Below are 20232 nucleotides of genomic sequence, written 5' to 3'. Positions count from 1 at the left end.
TAATTTACAGCAGTAGTTGTTGCAGCAGTGGCTTCTTTTCCTCTCGCAGCTCCTCTGCCTGGTCTCTCCTGTCCCTTTCATGTAGTAGCGCATGGAACTGTGCTGCGCTGTTTAACTCCACTCTCATTGGTTGTTCTGCCTTAAGTTCCGCCTTCTCTCTCTCTGATTGGCTGTTTTCTAGTCCGTGCGTTCTTGGAGCACAACACTGAAAATGTATTCACACTAGAATGCAGCGGTTAGTACAATTAATGTTAAGCTACAAAACTAGTCCCAATAATAAAAAAAAATGAACATCATGTGCACTGAAAAACAAAAACCTTTTTTTTCTTTTATAAAACTAAATATTCTGAGTCAACCAGGAGTTCTGAAGACTGCTGGAAAAATGGGCAAATAAAGGCTGCAAGCATCAACATTTCTGATTCTTAGCCACAGCCAACTAAAAAAGGAAATGTGAGGGTTTCCTTTTTACCTATATTTAGTTGATATTACTGTTTTCATTTTTTTGTTTTTATTTTTACAATTTTGATATAATAACTGATCTAAGTGGGTTGCTCTGTCGGGGAAAGGCACATTTTACATTTATATTACTGTATGTTATAAAGTCTCTATACTCCAGTTAATGATGAATCACTTACTAAATTAGTTGATGATTATTGAAATAATCAATTAATATGATTCATTTTTTTCAGCCCCAGATAAAATACCTGAAATGGGCTACACAGAGTAACTACAGCCCAGATGTTCAACTTTTATAGTGAAGTTAATATTTTAATGAATGTATTATTTTGCTTGATACAGAGAGAGAATAGTTGGTACATATATTAGAGTGGGGTTTAACTCTGCACAATTCTATATCTTCAAAAGAAAATACTGTATTTACCTTCTCTCTTAGTCGTTCAAATGAAACCATTTTTAAAGTGGAAAACAGTCCACATTCATCAGAGCCGGTGATACTTCAAACATTGATAAACAGCATCTAAATATTGAAGAAAGAAATAATAATTTGTTGCTCTCTGTTCTGTTTTCTTCCTTAATACTAGAAAAAATGGATTTTATTTACTCTGCTTAATCTAAATATAACATTCTGCAAAAAGATTGAGTGTTAAGGGAATCACTTTAGCCAGTTTTTAACACGACTTGCAGCTTTAGTTAAAGTGCTGTTTTTAACCACTTCTGATTTCTAATGGACGTCAGAGGGCCTGGGAGCGCCTGTGTGCCCCAGAGCAGCAATGGCTGCAGTGTAGCTTGCCACCATAAGTATGTGATTGTTTAGGTGAATGTAGTGAAAAGCTCTGCAAAGTCCCCTGGCTTAAAAAGGTGCTATATAAATACAGGCAATTTACTATATTTACACAGTAATTAATGCTAAATACAAATGTCAATTATCCTATACAAAATTATTATTAACATGTATTATCTTCCTTATATTTCTTCTGGTATATCATTTTAAATTCCAACAAAATACATCGAAGTTAGGGGCACTAAAGCCAAAATGTGTAAACCTGTACTGATCGGTTCTGTTCTAGTAAATTGCTTCTACAAAAAGGATTTTTTTAGCTTTAATCATTGGAAAAGCCCACATCAAATGTTCCACACGAACACAGTTGTCCCTAAATTAGTCCTGCATACTGACTGTTCTCTTTGTGTTTTACCTTCTACGTGCCACTGCTTTAAAACATGCTCTAATCCAGCTGTTTTGCTTTCTACAGGTGAGTGAGGTGGAGGTTAACGGGCAGATAGAGGCGGTCTGTGAGTCTGTCTTCAGCGAGATGGAGTCCCAGGCAGTGGATGCCCTGGATCTACCCATGCCTGGCTGCTTCCGAATGAGGAGCCACAGCTACGTGCGTGCCATAGAGAAGGGCTGCTCACAAGAAGAGGAAGAGGGTGTCGTAGCATTGTGTGAAAGGACAACAGACTCCCCTCCACGCACCGCCACAACTGTCCGAACGATCCAGAGCAGCACAGGTAAGGACTGGGGAACATCACTTTTTCAAATGCTGACTCGTCTGCTCATGTGCACTAACATACATATTCTATAGCCCATTATAAATTCATCTGAGTGCAGAGAAGGCAGTCTGGTTTTTAAATTATGCAGCCTTTGAATAGAATTAACCGAGAAATTATAGAGCAACCTGATTACTGCAAGGAAAGGAATTTGACAGAGATTTGAATAAATTTGGCAGCCCTTACAAAGGTTGTGTTCATTTTTCTTTCCATATAAGATTTATACTTTGTGAACATTCTCTGTATTATTCTTTTGACCCAGTTTCCTGCTTAGATACAATTTGTTGTATCCAGAACAGTTTTTTTTTCCCAGATAGAGAGAGCTTATCTAAGCTTTAAAGCTTCCAGACTGCTGGATTCTATTCTATCCCCATTGTGTGCCTCATGGTCCAGAGAGTTAGACTTTCCAGTGTCTCTATATACAGTATTGATGCTTAGCAGTGCTGGCATTCAGCACTGAGTGCCTTCATGTTTCACACTGCAGAATCTAAACGTCATTCCATTCCATTGCGCGCGTTGACTCACTGTTGCCTGATGCAGCCTGGCTTTCCCCTCAGCTCTTATCTAATAATGCCAATTAGACAAGAGCACTTCCTCAAACCAAGCTGACAATTGCAGCAGTCGGCTAATTAAACACATCCACTGCAAACCGGAATGATGGTGACACTAAATAAAAATTTGATTGTGACAAAACATTTGTTTGCTACAGTTTAAGTTTTCCTCAGTTTGCTCCTTTCGGGGGTTTTAATTTTCCCGTTTTAGGAGAAAAATGTTTATACATAATGATATAATATGATTAAGACAAAACAGTGCAATACTTGCACAAACATACATTCCCCTTAAATCATGAACATATTTGCAGGAAATAAAAATGAATCATATTTATTTATTTTTTTTATCACTTAAAATACATATTTGGACAAACAGCAGAGTCTTGTGGAACCATTTTTCACTACTAGCTTAGCGTCTCTGAAGGTTGAAATCTTTGCCCATATTTTTTGCAATAAAGCTAATTAGGTTGTTTTACCAAAGAGTCTAATTTCAATCAGTCATTCCATCAGCTCTCTGCTGAAAAAAAGAAAAGCAGAATTAAAGAGCTTTATGGCAAGATTCAAATCAGATCGCTAAATTTAGTACAAAAAAAGGAGCTTTGACGCTCTATTTAAGTGGTTTTTGACTTTTTGAAAAAAGCGTAACTACACTGAAGAAGAGATGGAAATACATTTTTCTAGTAATTTCTGAATAAATGCATATTTTTCTCACATCACATGACTGGTTAGCTGTTTCTGGTGTCCTGAATGCAGCATTAGAATCACAGTTTTCTCTTGATTGTCTAATACTAGCTCACATGATAAAGTAAGTACGGTAAAACTTGCCTGATTGCAACAAATTGTCAAAAACCTTGTTCCAACACAGAGCTGTAGTCCACACGGGCTTGTTAGCTCACTTGCTGTTTACTACAGCTAAGCGTAATGTCAACGAATGCCGACATTAAGCTATGCATCACCTTGTTAATTTGCTCCAATGAATCTAAATGCTTTTAATTAGTTTTTTATTTATTTATTTTTTTTATTTAGAAACACAGCTACTAAACACAGAGCTTCACCTCTCTTCCAAAAAGTGAATTGAGTCTTTACAAACCAGGTCTTCAATCATGGTCAATGTGTCCACAGTCTGACTTGTTGTTATATGTATATCAAACTGTTATATTCTACCAAAGGCTGTAAATATCTGCATCTCATCCAGTTTTTGAATATTTCTGCCCTCTGATTAATGCCTGGCTTTCATAGACTGTATACAGGGACAGCCATATATATGGTTGTGCCATATTGTTTGGTTTTTTTAGATGACTGAACAAACGATATTCTCTGTGAGATACAAAGTATGGGATATTGTTTGACTGTTTAAAATTATCTATATATGACAGGTCCCCCCATCTAGGGCTTATACAGCAATAGGATAATGACGAGGACAGCACACAAAAAGTTCAGAATTTTACCGTCAGGTTTATGCTACAGAGAACAATTTACAAAACCAGGGCTTATTCAATGAAGCCCCTTTTTTTATTTTCCAAAGTCGACCCCTATAAATCAGACCTCTATAAAGTTGACCCCTATGTCAGGGGTCTGCAGCCTTTCAAAGCAAATGAGACATTTTACCCTGATTTATAGCTAAATAAAATTTGTTTAGAGTTGTAAATATTACATGCACTGGAAAAAAATTGAAATATAGATAAGTCTTTTTTTTAAGTTAAGGGTAAAAACACTTAATTTAAGACATTTTTAAGTAATTCTTCCTCGTTTTTTTCCAGTGTGACCATTAAAAAAACCCCACTTATTTTTGTAAAGCATCTGCTATCGGAAACCGGTTATCGTTTTAAACAGCAAACAGTTTATTTGTATTTTTATGTTTTGGAATAAGAAAATACAGAAAATGTTTAATAAAAGAAAGCGTGGGTTTTTTTTCTAAATGATGATCTAATGATGCTTAAAAAAAAAACATTTTCTAAGCTAATGACAAGAAAAAAAAAGATCAAAAACATATGTCTGGTTCTTTTAATGTCATTTTGCTGTGAAATTTTAGTTCAAAAATTCTCTAAAAAAAACTGATGCTTGTAAAACTTTTGAATACCATCGTCACTATAATCAGCAATTGTAAAGGGTCCAAAAAATCACTTGCATCTCCGAAGCCACAGGTTACTGATCCCTGACATAGATCGATCTAATGCATGTTCGCTTTAATCCAGCCTGACCCTCACTGTATAAACACTGCATGTATAAAAATTTACAAACCAAAATCCTAATAATTATACACACACAGATGTACTATATATATATATATATATATATATATATATATATATATATATATATATATACATACACTTTTTCTTGTTCTTTATCTGGAGCAACATGTGACCAAGTCACATTTCTTGTTTCTCCTTCCACAAATGTTTCCTAGCTGTATTTAAATGGTGATGAAATCACACACAAAAAATTTTGTAATGGAATTCATATAATAGTATTGGAGTGAAAGGGTGCTTAAAAGAATTTCATACTCCACTTTTAAGATATCTGTAATATCTTTTCAAAACCATGTATCATTTTCCATCCATGTAAGGTTTTTTTTCTACTTTTTTTTTTAATCCAAACAAAACAGATTGAAGTTTGTGGCGTTATTGTGAAATGTGTGGGGAAAAAAACGTCAGGTGCAAGGAATACCTCAGGAAATACACTTTATATCAAAGACAGCCTAGGTTAACTTTGCAATTAAAGGCAATGGATAATTCCGGCTAATTTTCTGGTTGTTGGGGTGCTAGGTATTGATCAAGTGAGAACTGAAATGAAGATACAGGCATTCGCAGTTCCTTCCCAGGAGGAAGCAGGAGTTAATGAAACCCATCTATCAGGGGAGAGATTGTGAGAAACAAAACTCAGTTTTCAACCTGCCCAGCTGCTGCTCCAGAGACCTGTCAGAGAGAATCTCTCTGATTTCCTCTGTTTTGCTATTTAGTGCCTTTTCTTTCCTGCTTAAAAGAAAATATTATCTCCTCCACAACATGAAGAACACTTTAAATGTCAGCCAAAAAGCACTTGTCAGACATAATAGCTACAGAGATGTGAGCAGCTAAGTGGACATCCATTTTTGGAGCTGCAGTTTGCCACAGCACAAGAGATTAGTTAGCCATGTGGTCAGGGGTGATACAACGTCTTTTCTGATTGGTTTTTAGAGTTGAAGGTAATTTGTTCTCGACTTCTTCTGACCTTTGGAGGAAAATGTGCCTCGTAATCAGCTGCAAACAAGCAGACAAGACGGGGAAGTTAGGTTGATGATGTAGGGAACAGCTTGCCGCGGTTTTCCTGGAGATATAGGACTGTTTCGTATTACTGTCATAGCTCCACTACAGCGCTGTTCATCATTCCCTAAGATTTTCACCACCGAGTCATCAGTCAGTGTAATTAATAGGTACTGCTTTTGAGTCTGGTCTGGTGGGGATGCTGGGAATGAAGAGAGAATAGCTCAGCGTGACCACATTTACTCTTTCTCGCTCCACATTTAGAACATAGACGCCTGTGCCATTACAGCAATTTTCTGCCCGTGGAGTGTTAAATACAGGTGTTGTGGCTAGTGTCCCCCTTAAATAAACTCTGCGCCTTATTTAACACTCGCTTTATAGCCTTCAGAAACCAGGGTCATTATGTAATTTTCATATCTGTTGTAACCCCCATTTGCATAATAGGATGTGGACAGTGTGGCTGCACAGAAAACACAGATGGATGCTCACTTATGACCCCTAATGTTCAGTTTTTGTCATTTATTTATTTATTGTTGTTTTTGGATAATATTTACAGATAAGTGACTTTAATTTGAACAAAATAATATCTGGCAGCATATTCTGTTTTTTTGCATTGCATATTAAGGATACATATTTTTAATGTCAGAGGCATTTAACTTCCCCCCTAAATTATTGACACCCCTGGGAAATATGTATTTAAATACAAAAAATAAATTAACACAAAAAATAAAACTAATTGGAAGGCTTTTTTTTCATAGTTAAAAAGAAAATAAATCAGTGTAACACAGTTATTGGCAACATTTATAAGATGATTAGACCCTAATGATTTTTTTTTTAAATTAGATATCCAGGACCCCTCATTTCCTGTTTTATAGATGTATATTGATGCTTTAGACCACTTTCTCTTATCCACTCCTCAAATGAAAAAACTGTGGTGGACTGAAGAGAGAATAGTATATGATAAGAGAAAGCTTGACCCTTCTTTACTTTTTCATTAAAACTTCTATATGGAGGACCTAGAGAGTCACTTAAATTAAAACCAGCCATTTGAAATGTTACTTTTAAATCATGTAATTTGAAATACAATTTGAAAATCATTTTCTTATTGCACACTGAAAACACAATTAAACCAATGACATGGTTATGTTATGATCCAACTGTGGCTGTCTGACCAATGAGAAAGCTGAAAACAACCTTAATTTACGTTTCTGGTCCAACTGTTTTATTTTACTACCTGCTTTTATTTTTCTTCTTTTTTCATGTAAAGCACTTTAGATTGTCCTTGTACGGAATTGTGTTATATATATAAACTTGCCTTTACAGCCGAATAGCAGCAAATTTTCAGTGACTCTCTAGGTCATCCATACTTCTAAAGCCACTGTTTTGATTACACATCCTCTCTAGGAATGCTAATATTTGTGAAGGGTTATTTAAATGTTAAATAAAAAAAATGCTAAATGTAAAATTGATAATACTGTGCTGCTTTTACTAAACTAAATATGAGTAAAAAGGGGGTTCAGGTATTGAACACAATGTTTGAACTACCTAGAAGTGTTTTTTTTTTTACTGCTGATGCAATTTATAGTAAATGCAACAGATAGATCAGGTAATGTTTTGCACCTCTCAGCCATTAGGAAAAGCTTTTCTATGTTTGAAAATCACATCTTGCATTCATTCCTCAACCTCTCTGCTCTTCCATATTGTTATAATGACAGCGTGTATTATAACCCAGTGCACAGCTATTTCCAGTAAACCCCCTTGACAACAGAAGAAAAAGGATGCAGGCAGATGTGCACACATGCCCAGATTACTCTGGATTTCACATGAAATCGGCTAAGTGGGCCCAAAGTGAGAAGTGGAGCCGTTGTGGTAAATATTGCATGATTTTTCTGAGGGCTTTTTTCAAGCACCAGTCCCAGGAAAAAGGCCCACACTTATGGCTCCTGCTTGTTTTCGTCCCAATGGCAAACCAGCAAAATATCACACCAAAGCACACACACTTGAGCTCAGAGAGCAGTGAGAAACCCATCAGGTTCTTTTCTGTCTCACCGCTGTGCTTCTCCTGCCCATTATTATTGATGATCTTTTTAATCCAAAGGAAGAGAACTAAACCTTTGATCTAGTCTCTTTGAACATCAAGTGGCTGCCTCTCTCTCTCTCTCTCTCTCTCTCTCTCTCTCTCTCTCTCTCTTTCTTTGCCTCGCTGCCCACTCAAACTGGCACAGTGCAACACACTTATCGCGTTCACTCACATGGTTGCCAACTGTGGCCCCAGACATACATGTTTGCCTGATCACATCGGCTCCATCAGATCGCTTTAACTGAATCTGCAGCAGATCCTCTTTGTAAAGCTTGAGAAAATCCATTTTAATGAGTTAACGTGAGGATTTTGGTGCAGTTAAGCTGTGGCTCTCTCACCTAGCATCCTCTTCAGTTAACATCACCTTTTTCACCCTGCTATGTCTCACACATCCTTCACCTCTGTTACAACCGCCTCATCCCCTTCCTTTCTCTCTAGTAGATTTTTTGGGTTTGATTTTATGATTTTTTTCAGAGTATTTTTAATTACAAAGAGTCTCACAGATTTAGTGATAGAGATTTTAATGGAAACCTGTCATAATTTACAATTTCTTCCACTGGCCTGCTGTTGATAACCTAATCAGGTTCTTTTATGCATCTTTTCTTTAGAAGTGTTAATAGATTGACTAAAATACAAGGCCATCTCCCAGCTAGTCTCTATTAAACGATCCAGGACGGTGTTTAATGGCTGTGAATTTTCTTCAGCTCCAGAGAAAGGCGTTGCGCTGAATAAAGTGCTCCCTAAGGGGTTCGGCATTTGAGGTAGTTTAAATTGCTGAGTGCTTTTTTCAAACACTCGCTGGAACGTCACCTCTTCATTTATTTTTTAACACTCAGGTGGAGACGTGCTCTTATCTGCAGATAAACAATACAGATTGAGTTATCAAAGTCTTTGGAGAGAGAAAATGTGATTAATGAAATTCTATGCTTTAGAAATTAAATATCAGCAGATAAAATTGCTATTAAATATTTCTAGAGTAAAAAGATCAATAGTTGTCATTTCTTCCCCCCCCCCCCCCCCCCCCACTTAAAATTTTTTTTAAGAAAAAAAATTTTTTTATTTTTTTTAAAAAAAAAAAAAAAAAATTTTTTTTTTTCCCCCCCCCCCCCCCCCCCCCTACTGGTATGGGCTAAATAGTTCATTTAAAAAGACTAATAACCCCTTATAATAAATGTCATACTGCTTTGCTTTAGAGCACACTTTTAAGATACATTTATTTTACATTTACAGTTTATGGTTAAATATATTGGCACCTTCTAGTAAAGGTATGTAAAAAAATAAATAAATAATTTATCAGAAAAAAACTCTGAATTAATGTACTCAAACTGTTAAATGTTATTTTTATGAACCAAGATGCATGAAGCTCACATGTTATCAGCTTTCTTTTAAAAAAGCACTCTATTTGTAGCATGTCCCTTATTAACAAAGCCCTTCGGGAATAACTTAGTGCTCTGTTTTAATAATAGAAAACTACAAGCTAGGATTAAAAGCCTGTACAACACTGCCCCCAGGGGCTCAGTTTAACACAGCACTCTTTGCTCTACAGTAGCTAAGTAAGTGGGTGGATGGAGAAACTACCAGATTGTTTGACCCTATTAAGAACAATCACTACCATTGCTGGATCCTTTTAGTAGGTCCTGATCTGAAAATAGAGCCCGAGAAAATAAATATCTTCCGGTTTCCCACTGCACTAAAAATAGGCATCAGGGATACAGGGTGCCACAGTCTGACTGGATCAAGATCAAGCCCACCACTGGTGCAGATCTCCCCCCACCGCCAGCAGGGGCCCACGCAAACATCCAGGGGCAGGGCCAGAACTTGTTTGTCATATGTCGGGTTGACTCAAGGGTGGGTAAAAGTAAAGGAAAAGGCCAGAAATAAGTTTTTTTTCTTTCTTTTTTTTATGTTTGTCTCTGGTTATTGTAAAAATGGACCTCTGAGCAGAGTTTCTACCGTCTCTACTGCTGACATTAGATGCTGTCGCAATTGGATTGAGATAATTTAAAGAAGCCATCTTTTTGGATGGGGGGGTTGTCTATGGAAACACTGATATGTTAAGAGCAGGGCAAAGTCCCACAGTAAATATTAAAGTCGGTTGATATTAACTAGAACATGACTAGAAGAAAACATGATAATGTTTTTCTCATTTATGGGGATTGCTTGCTGTCATTTTGTGCAACTGGAAATGTTAAAGTGGCTCAAGAACAATGATTTAATGTAATAGTTTTTGTTAATTACACAAACACTGAGAGACCAATTACATTTGAAACTTGTTTTTTTTTTGTGCCTCATCTACATATTCATTTGCAGTTTAGGTCACTTCTTACCTTTGTGTTTTTGTACAAATAATAATAACAATTGAACATCATTGATCGCACAATGGAGAAATTTATTTCTGCATCTTAACCCATCCCCAAGGGGATGGGTTAAGATGCAGAAATAAATTTCTCCATTGGGCTGACACTGTGCAGCACCTGGGGAGCAATAAGGGGTTAAGGTCCTGCTCAGGGACCCAGAGTGCAGGCTGTGGGAATAAAACTGGGTACTGGCAATCGTCTCAGTGGATGCTCACTGCTCTAACCACTAGGCCACAAGTCCCCAACCATCTGATCAATCTGTCAATTCAACTGTCAATCCGTCTCCACTTAAAGGATGTTTGATACCTGCTTTTTCATTGCAATAATATAAAGTAATTTTATTGATTTTTCTAAATGAAACTGCCAGATAAAAAAATCACATAATGGAAGGAAAACAGTTTTCTTGGGCAAGAATGAAAAATACTTAATAAAGCAATTATTTTATGAAATAAGTCACACTAATTTTGGAGATGTGAAAGAAGTAAAATAGAAATTAAAACAAAACTGGACTATAGATCTGAAAAATGATGTCACTTCCGAGGTACAGACATTTGAGAAGTCAGGGGGCTCTGTGGGGAAAGAAGAAAGTGAAGACTGTCCCACCCTGGGTAAGGTCCTGTTGGATATGTGGGGTGTGGGGGGTTTCACTGACACAAGATCCACTTCCATCAGAGAGAAAAGTGGGACTGAGGACTCTTGTCTTCTGTGAGCTAAACGGAGAGTTTAAGGGCTTTCATGGAGCTTTTTCGACGTTTATACAACATGCTGCTCAGCATGTGGGACTGCTGCAACCGGCTCTGTGAGTAAACCTCTACTGCTGTTGTTTGTTTCTGAGGGCGGCATCATGACTGGGGATTGCAAACTGCGCAACAGACACATTAAAGGGAAGCTAGGATTTGGCCTTTTCAAAATAAAAGTTTGTTGCCACCAGAGTAAAAGTAAATGATTTTTAAAAAAAACCTGGGAAACTGTGCACCCTTTAGTTTTACTTAACAGAAAATTCAGGATAACACCCTGGTGGTAAAAATTCAGGTTGGTATTGTTCCAAGTAAAGCAGAAATTTTAAACCAGCTCTAGATTTTGTGTCAACACAAAAACGGCATGTTTGTATAAGACAGAGATACAGAGTGAGCTCTTTGGGATAAAAAAGCCCTCAGTCATGACTGACATTCATGCCTCACTTGATGTATATTTGCCTCTGAGTCATGAAGATTAAGCAGCATTATGTGATGATGTGTTTCATGTTGAGCCCTCTCAGCCTCCTGTGCTCTTTGGTTATACATGAGTTCTTGGACTTATACTTTGACTTAGACAACTGTTATTGTTGTCTTGTATACACTCTGTGTATACAAAGCAAAACTTCCATTTAGTACAGCTTTCCAGACAGCAAATTAACATTTCTATTCCATAAATTGCAGCAGTGATCAAATGTAAACAGTGTGGGAGAAAAAGAAAACATGGACTCTTCCACTCTTGTTTGTGTCGAGTGGAGAGCCGGAAGAAAACCAGTTTTGGATGAAAGACAAAAAAAAGTCAGATTGTTCTGTTATGCTTGGAGACACAATAACCAGTGAGGAAAAGTTCTGGTCTAAGGACTATAATGTTACTTTTTGGACACTAAGAAAACTGCTGTCTGTTAAGAAAAGCCTAAACTGTACACACCTGCAGAATTTTGTAAAGATTGTAATATTTAGCACTGACCAAAATGCTCTTTAAAGTTGATAAAGATATTTGGAGAAAGATTATGAGTATAAAAACCCATTGGATGCTAAAAGATACAAGACAGAAGTTGACTTTCACTTTCCAGGAGGCCAACAGTGAACACTCAGGCTAAGCTCTACTATGGCTTAGATCGAAGCATATTAAATTGTTTAAATGTTGTCGGGTTTTTTTCCAGACCTAAATTCAGTGGAGAATCTGTAACAAGCATAAAGACACATGTTCCAATATCTTTTTTTATCCAATATAACTAAATGTCTAACTTAGAAAATGATGAACTTCCTGTTCTACTTACATTGCAGTGTCCATATAATCTGTAAAACTCCCTGCATAATTATAATAAAGCAATTTATATGCATAAATCAAGCGGAACACTATGGTGATAGCCGTACTGCTCCACTTGTGAAAGTAAAATCTGTTGGGCTCTTTTTGGCATCAAGACAATTATTCTTATTACCACATCACCAGACAGGACACTGTTAAAAAAAAAAGAAGAAGAAAAGTATGAACAAACATGTCAGTTTGTACAATAGGTAGGGGTATACTCGAAATGACCTGCAGCCAAAGGTGGCTAAAAAAAAAGTATTGCCTCACATCAATCATCATGTACTCTACACTTTTTAGATTATTTGAAAAAAATATACAACTAAAAAATAATACTTGAAAGCCGAATTAAATTTTTCCTACTACTTCCCAAACATAGACACCTTTGTGTTTTCTGCATATCTATCTAAAATATATCTATCTATATTGTGGCAGCATAAATTCCCCAAGTAATACATTGTGGTTTGTGTATTCATTATAAATACACATGAGAGGTACTGTAAGTGGGATGCGGTTTGCATTAATGAGGGCTTCCAGGATCACTTCACTTTGTCTTCCCTCCAAAATGGACTCCATAGAAGCACGTGGCTGTGATAAATTAGCTTGTTGCTCCCTACATCCACTGCTGGAGAGTTGGAACTGTTGATCCTATTGGAACTCTAGGTTTATTTTGGTACATTTCAGACTGGGAGGGGCTGACAGGTGACGGAGTGAGTCATGGTGGTACTGTATCACAACATGAGCCTCTGCATGGTCTGAATATTTAGGTCACACTAAAGTCCTCTCTGGGATTTGCCTTCACAGGGGTTCATGCCAGAGTTCTTTGCTGCGTAAAGCAGAAAGATACTGCACCCCGAATGCTTTGGGGGAGCGGGTAAGTGGTGCCACTTACCAGTCCAAGGCCTGTGAGGGCTCGATAGGGGACTTCTGATGCTGTTCTCCGTGTCAGATGAGAAGTCTGTGGCCCCATGATTCTCTTCAACCATCTGCATTTAAGTGAGTCAGGGAGAGGCTTGCCAAGTTTAGCTGCTTGCTTGCTCACCTACCATCTCTCCACGCTCTATTTTCAGAATAGGCTGAAAACTCCAACTGAGCACAACATGGCTTTGATATACACAAACGAGCATACAGCACACAGGCATGTTGAACCACCCAGGCCATGCTTATAATGGATTGCCTTACTATTGTGTAAAGAAGAGCGAAATAATCTAAAGGTGACAAAGCCTCTGAAATGTGGAGACATAAAGGTTTCAATAAAACTTTGATAGGTTTGTCAATAATAAAACTACCGTAGAATTTCATCATTTATCATTTTATCAGCAAATCTATATGGCTGACCTAAGTATTCTTTTTGTTTTGTTTTTTTCCATTTACCTTGACCACAGTAGCCCAATTTTAAATTCCCTTCATTTGATGCTTGTATGTTTGAAGATCTCTCATTTGTTTTTAAATCTCTTAATGGTACCCCCCGCCCCACACCACCACCAATTAAAAGTGAGCTGCTGAACTTCCATACACCCAGCAGCTCCATATTGTCCCTAAACCCAAAGGGGAATTAAGAGGAGATTGTTCCTTCACTGCCATGGCTCCACAGTTCTTATGTAATCCTACCTTTGATGTCATGCAGGCTTCCCCTCTAACAATGTTTAAAACTCTTCTTAAATCAAACCTGTTTTTCCAAATATGTTGCACACCCTGAGAGCTTACCTATCTTTAATTTTTATTTATTTATTTGTTACTCTTTTTTTTTTTTTTTATCTGTTTTTACTCATTTATTTCAATGTTCAGCTCTATGTACAGCACTTTCATAAATTAGAAAGTGTTTATAAATAAAGGTGGTATGGTATATAATGTAACCATATGTTTGTTTGTGTGTGTGTGTGTGTGTGTGTGTGTGTGTGTGTGTGTGTGTGTGTGTGTGTGTGTGTGTGTGTGTGTATGTTTGTGTGTGTATCACACTGAGTACAAGCTGTAAAAACCCTATTACTCTTATTACTCTCATTACTACTTATTTTTATTACTTGGGGATTTGTTTTTGGTTATTTTTTATGTTGTGTGTTACATTCTTGGTGTTATCATGCAAAAGCAGTTAGTTAAGTAAGGTTTTTAATTTCTTTACATATTATATGAAGTATAATAATGATTAAATGTTACTCTTATGAATTACATTATATTTTTGGGGGTTATTTTTTTTTACCCTTAATTTACTCATGGAGACTAAAATATTGTCTTAGTCTTAAATTGCAAAAACCAAAACAAATCTTGAGCATCATTTTAAAGCTTATACTTGTGTCTAAACTAATAATGCTGGAAAATGATTTCAGATCTCAACCATGCAGTCAGTTTTATGTGGATTAAACCTTGAAAAAAAAAACACAGACAGCAACTGAAGGCTCTTCAAAGCATAACCATATGTTAAAATAATTTTGATTTGCTGAAATTAATTTCAGTACCTAAAGTATGTACCAGTACCAGAGTTTTATGTTCAAAGGTGACCCTAGTGTATAACATCTGTGCAAAAATACAATTTGTCACTCACCAGATATAAGTATTTAGCTCTAATGGCTTTAAATCTATACAGAGGATAGCATGAAAAATATAATAGAAAATATTTGCTATTTTAAAATATCTAATTTCCTTTTGCCCTTAAGCACACCTGCCCTTATGTTCTAAGATGTTTCAAGTCCAGTTTTTGACCACTAGAGGGAGCTGCATCTCTACCAGTGATGAGCAGAATCCCTGCAAGAGATTTTTGTAAAAAACCACAACTTTTTCTCTACATTCATTCTAGGTTTCAACTCTTTGTCAATGCGGTTATAGTGTGCTTATATAAGAGAGATTGTGAGATGCAGAGTGAGCATTATTGAACAATAAAGCCCTGAGTCATAACTGACATTAATGCATCACTTGATGTATATGTGCCTCCAAGTCATGAAGATTATGCAGCTTTATGTGAGGATGTTACATTTTGAGCTCTGTCAGCCTCCTGGTTACACACAAACACACTTATAGATTTCTTTGTTTCCTGCTCTTGGCCTTAATTACAGGGCCAGTTAAAGCTTAGATTTAACTGCATGCGTCTCTGCATGCAACTACAGGTGTGTGTAAGCAGATCAAAGCCCCCATCTTCTAAGAGGGAATTTATATTCAAAGAGGGATATAAATTAAACACACTCTCTCTATGTCTGTCATCCATCTCTCAGGTTCTCTCCTTTACACACCTGCATATAATGCTGTCATTCTCCTTGCTTTGAAGGTGCAAGTAGGTGTGTTTGACAGGAAACCGGGGCTGGGTCAAGGCATGTGGTGACACACTGCGCACATGTGTTGCTTGCACTTAAAATAAAATGGGAAACGAAGAAGATACAGGCAGCCCATCTCAGTGGTGGCTGGCAGCTGTAGTTGCTTTGGAGCATGAGGGTGTGTGCACACATGGGATGGTGTCAAAGTGTTCGTGTGTGGCTCCTGGGTTTGCAGCTGCGGGATCAAGCCTGAACTGGGAGCTGGATGTGGGTAAACTGTGATTTGGCTATCTTTTCCTGGAGGAGATAAATCCTAACCATGCTGGTGTGTCAGCCACTCAGTAATTACTTCGTCCTGTCATGGCTGTCTGAGAATGCGAGCCAGTGGGAACTTGCACTGTCGCTCTTTCACTAACACAAAGAAGGAAAAGCACTAAGCATTTCTTTTTAAACAGCTCATTAACAACACAAGGTGTTAATAACTAGATAAAAGGATCCAGAGGAGGCAGCTGATACGTGTGAATGTTTTCCAAAATCTGACTTTTGGTAGACATTTCCGACTCAAACTAAAACTTATGTAAAACTGCTGTCATTATGACACTATTTTGTGCTGGAGTAATAACATATCCGATGAAGATCCTGCAATTTCATACAATAAATCTAATTGCTGTGTCTTTAGACTATGAAGATGTCAGGAGATGCTGTTTATTCAGGTCTTTGCCTAAACATGTCAAAAATTGCTGTCTAAAATAATAGTATGATTACTTTAAATAGCTTTTGAAATGACTATAACCATTTAATTCTGAAATGAATGCCACTTTTTCATTGCGCCTCCAGGGAGGGATAATCCAGTAAAAACAATTGTCAAATCTATTTTTTTCAGTTATCTCATCACGCATGGAAATGTCTTTGGAGTGCTCTCAATGGGAATCAGAGAACCATAGAATGATGGCCTGAAAGACGTATAGACGCACAATAAAAGAATGAGCCTTATCCTCTTTGCTTAAATTCAGTTACATTATGTTTTATTAATGGTAACGTCTTATCACCCAGTGTCTAATCCAAGTTTTAACAAGCTTCATGTTGCTTTACCTTTAAGAACCTTCCATGTATAGACAAAGACCGGCCTTATCATTGAAAGTTGCCTTTCTCTTAATTTCTGAGCAGAACCACCAAGGCATCCAGACAGTCCAACAGTACCTGCAGCCTTTGACAGCCAGTCAACACTTGTCACTCTAGTTCTGTTCTATGGTTCTGACTGTACTCAGGAATTTGAACGTCAGATCTCTAAGACCTTCTTCTTTTGTATTTATTTTTCTCCCTTTAAAACTTGAATTATAGACAGAGTTTTAGTACACTAAATAAAGATCCTTGAATTTACCTTTAATAGAAAAAAAAAAACATATGTTGATATGCAATAAACGAAGTTAGACTTTTAGCCAGCCCATAATATTCTGGAAAGTTTGTCTTCAACTCAGAATTTCACTTAGATTGTTGCTAGTTTAAGTAAGGCCTATTTTAATTGATTTGTGAATAGTAGGTCTCTGTAAGATGTGATCAGGGCTATATGATATATGACATATATTGTTTCTTTTAGATAAACTGAATGAATACATATTTTACCATATTGATCTTCAATTTGAAGTGTTTATCATCTTTTATTCAGCTTAAGATCAACTAATCATATCAAACCAAGATGTTGCCTACTAATAAATAGATTTGGAGAAACAGGTTGTTGTTCTCCAGTCGACTGTGGGTGTTGTTTTTCTAGCTTTTGTAGCTGTTTTCTCTTCACCCCACACTATCTAGAGTGAAAGTTCAGTTTTGAATTCCATCAGGATTGTTATCAGATCTTTCACTAGATGTCACCATTGTCACACCTGTGTATAAGAACATTGCTGTTAAAGCTGGAGTAATCGGATTCAGTTCCAATGAATGCAGCCTCTGTAAAGTGTGACATGATGTGATCTCAAGTAACCTTACAGGAAAGGTTTTGTCTATTTGTGACCTGAAACATCGTCACTAGCCTGCCTGAGCATGCTGGGGAGCAGAATAAAGGTTGAAAGGATAAGTCCAAAGGACTTGAAGCTTTTCTCTTTAGTGGCTGCAGGGTGTTGATGTTTACTTACGACTTAATTGGTCCTGGCTTGTTAGGGGCCGTAGGAATGCTTTGATTATAGCCGTTCAGGGAGGAAGAGTGGAGTTTGGATATCTTTTGACACAGGAAGTGCAAGGCATCAGAGTGTCATTCATGGTTCCCCTGCTGCTTTCTGTTTGAATAAAGGAAAGAAAACTGGATAGAGGGGCACCAAGAGGAGGAGGAGGTGACAGCAAACAGCAGAGTGGCTGCTTGTATGTACACTAATGCTATCAGCACACATGTAGCCATTTCCAATTGAAATTAAAGAGGACTGCATTCCCACTCAGTATTAAAAGAACTAAATGGGTCGACTGATAAGGTTTTTTGTGGGTTTTGCTGTGTCCCACTCCTCCGGTTTCCTGCCCATGTTTTGGCATCAGAAAGAGCAAAGGAAAAAGCAAAGCCCTGAAAGGATTTCCTCACTGTTGACTGTGGATGATCCCCATGGCTCCTGCATGCTGAAGCTGGGCAGGGCAGGGCCTGCAAACTTAAAGCCCCAGGGAATGAAAAACATGGTTGAATGGGACATGCAGTCAAACCTTATGCAAGGCAGGACAAACATGTTTCTGTTCAGCGCTGCGTTTATGGAGAATATTGAATGTTTTGAAACTCTGCTTGACAGCTAAATGGTGTGGTTGCAGAGTTCATTTTGCTTCCAGTGCAAAATCCGTTGGTGTAACTTAGTGGAACGGTGCACGGCTGTAAGTGGGTGGTTTGGGCTATGCTGTGTGGGAGGCCAGGCCCCTGTGCAAATTAAAGACTTCTCTGTGAAAGTCCCAGACACAGCTACAGTAATGTGACTGAGCAAAAAGTCTGTGTGCGAGCGGCGGCCCGGCGGGATAGGAGACCAAGCCCCTCCCTTTCCAACTCTTTTTTTTTTTTTTTTTAAACCAGTCATTAAAAATAAGCCGCAAACTCAACCCTGATACATACTGAGAGACAGAAAAAGAGAAAGAATGCATCTACTCTTTCTCCCCCCTTTCTTAACGCTTTGCTGCTTCACTAACCAAGTAAAACAGGAGGGGGGGGGTTGGTTCAAGATTTTTAGGGCATGCTCTCAGACCCCCTCCTCTGTATAAAGAGAAGGAGTTTTCTCTCTCCCTCTCTTTCCCTTCTGCAGATGAGAGAGAAATGAATGGGGAAAGGAATGCAGGAGGCAAACGACAGCTCTCGGCAGGAGAGTGGGAGAAGCCATTGTTCTCCCATCCTCAACCAGATTATGCAGGGAGTAAATGTAAAACGCAGGAAGAGAGAGGAAAGAGAGGGTGTGAAAAGTCACGAGCGAGACCAAAACCAGCTCTGCAGATCAGTAATTCATAATTTCCCCTGAATATGCTTCTTATGCAGTGCACATTCCTGCAAACTAGCATAACCAGCCAGGGCCTACAGCTGCCATCTGAATCCCCCCGCCTCTGCCTCCTCCTTCAACAGGATGTATAGGGTCACAGGGTCAGGAATAGAACCCGTAAAAAAAAAAAAAAAAAGACTTTATGCACTTTGTTGCCTTGCCTCTCCTCTACTTTCTGACTCTTTAGCTCTCCCCCCATTTCCTCAACCTCTCTCTGCTTTCAAATCTCCCACTGCCTGCCTAGTCCCCTCCTCTATAGAAGGCCTGGCATTTGGTTTTGGCCTCAGATGGCTTAGGTCTGCCTCTGGCAGAGGATTAGGCAGCTAGTGTCTCCTTTCCCCCCTCCCACCCCACTCCATGTGCAAGTGGTCAGGACAAAGAACGTCAAACCAGGGGAAAGAGGGAAAGGAATGTGGTGGGTGGGGGCGCAGGCACCCAGACCGATGCTTTACTGCGTTCCTCAAAGAGTAAACCCATGTACTTGTAAAAACTGCTGTCTTCATTTTATGTTTAGCATTTTAAAAACTTAAGTAGCCTTCTCCTTCGGTGTTAGTCCCCAGAGAGACCGCAGCAGAAAGCTGAAAGAAAAAGGTGAACTTTTGACCGTATTCTGCTGCATTTATATGCAAATAGCAGCTGCAGTGAGCGCAGCGATCTTTCATGTAATGACACGACAGCGGCATTGTGTTTCAACCCTTGAGGCCGATTCCTCTGCGCTTCTTGCATGTGTGGTTTCTTTCAGAGGTTTGTTTTGGCCTTTTTGTTTTTCTACTGCACTTTGCTGCAATTCTGTCTGACTTTTATTTCTGGTTTACAGTAAACAGGACAGTGCATGATACTGGGCTAGGGAGATCCAGACAGAACTTTTAGCAACATTTTGAAGGAAAGGGGAATCTCATTGTTTTGTGTTCACAAATGCAGTGAAGAAATGAAAAACCATGAACTGTTTGGGGTGTATTGACATATTGAACTACTTGGGTTATTTTAAAGAATTCAGCCTGCAATTCTGCAGCCCTAAAATACAAAATATTTAAAGTAGTCTAAGCGAACCAAAAAAAAAAGTTACTTAAATGTGATTCCTTAAACAAACTTTGAGCCGTTATTAAATCTTTGATCTACTGCATATAAAACCTTTTAAAATAATCAAAAACATATATATATATATATTTGAATGAGCTAAATCCGTATACAAAAACAGAGCAATTAAATTCTTTTTTTTTTT

At 37.9% G+C, this 20232-nt stretch overlaps 1 protein-coding gene across 2 annotated transcripts in view; it reads left to right on the top strand.

The window, feature by feature from the left end:
• Positions 1 to 20232, top strand: part of dlgap1 (discs, large (Drosophila) homolog-associated protein 1) — a 129697-nt gene that overhangs the window by 88210 nt on the left and 21255 nt on the right. For both annotated transcript variants that reach the window (XM_015390269.1, XM_015390270.1), the window contains exon 6: positions 1710 to 1965. In XM_015390269.1, the coding sequence (XP_015245755.1) occupies positions 1710 to 1965 (256 nt within the window). The remainder of the gene's footprint in view (positions 1 to 1709; positions 1966 to 20232) is intronic.

The sequence above is a fragment of the Cyprinodon variegatus genome, unplaced genomic scaffold (genome assembly GCF_000732505.1).
Source record: "Cyprinodon variegatus isolate N-32 unplaced genomic scaffold, C_variegatus-1.0 Scaffold491, whole genome shotgun sequence".
NCBI lineage: Eukaryota > Metazoa > Chordata > Actinopteri > Cyprinodontiformes > Cyprinodontidae > Cyprinodon > Cyprinodon variegatus.
Note: the sequence above shows the minus strand (reverse complement) of the source record. Positions and strands in the feature narration are given on the sequence as shown.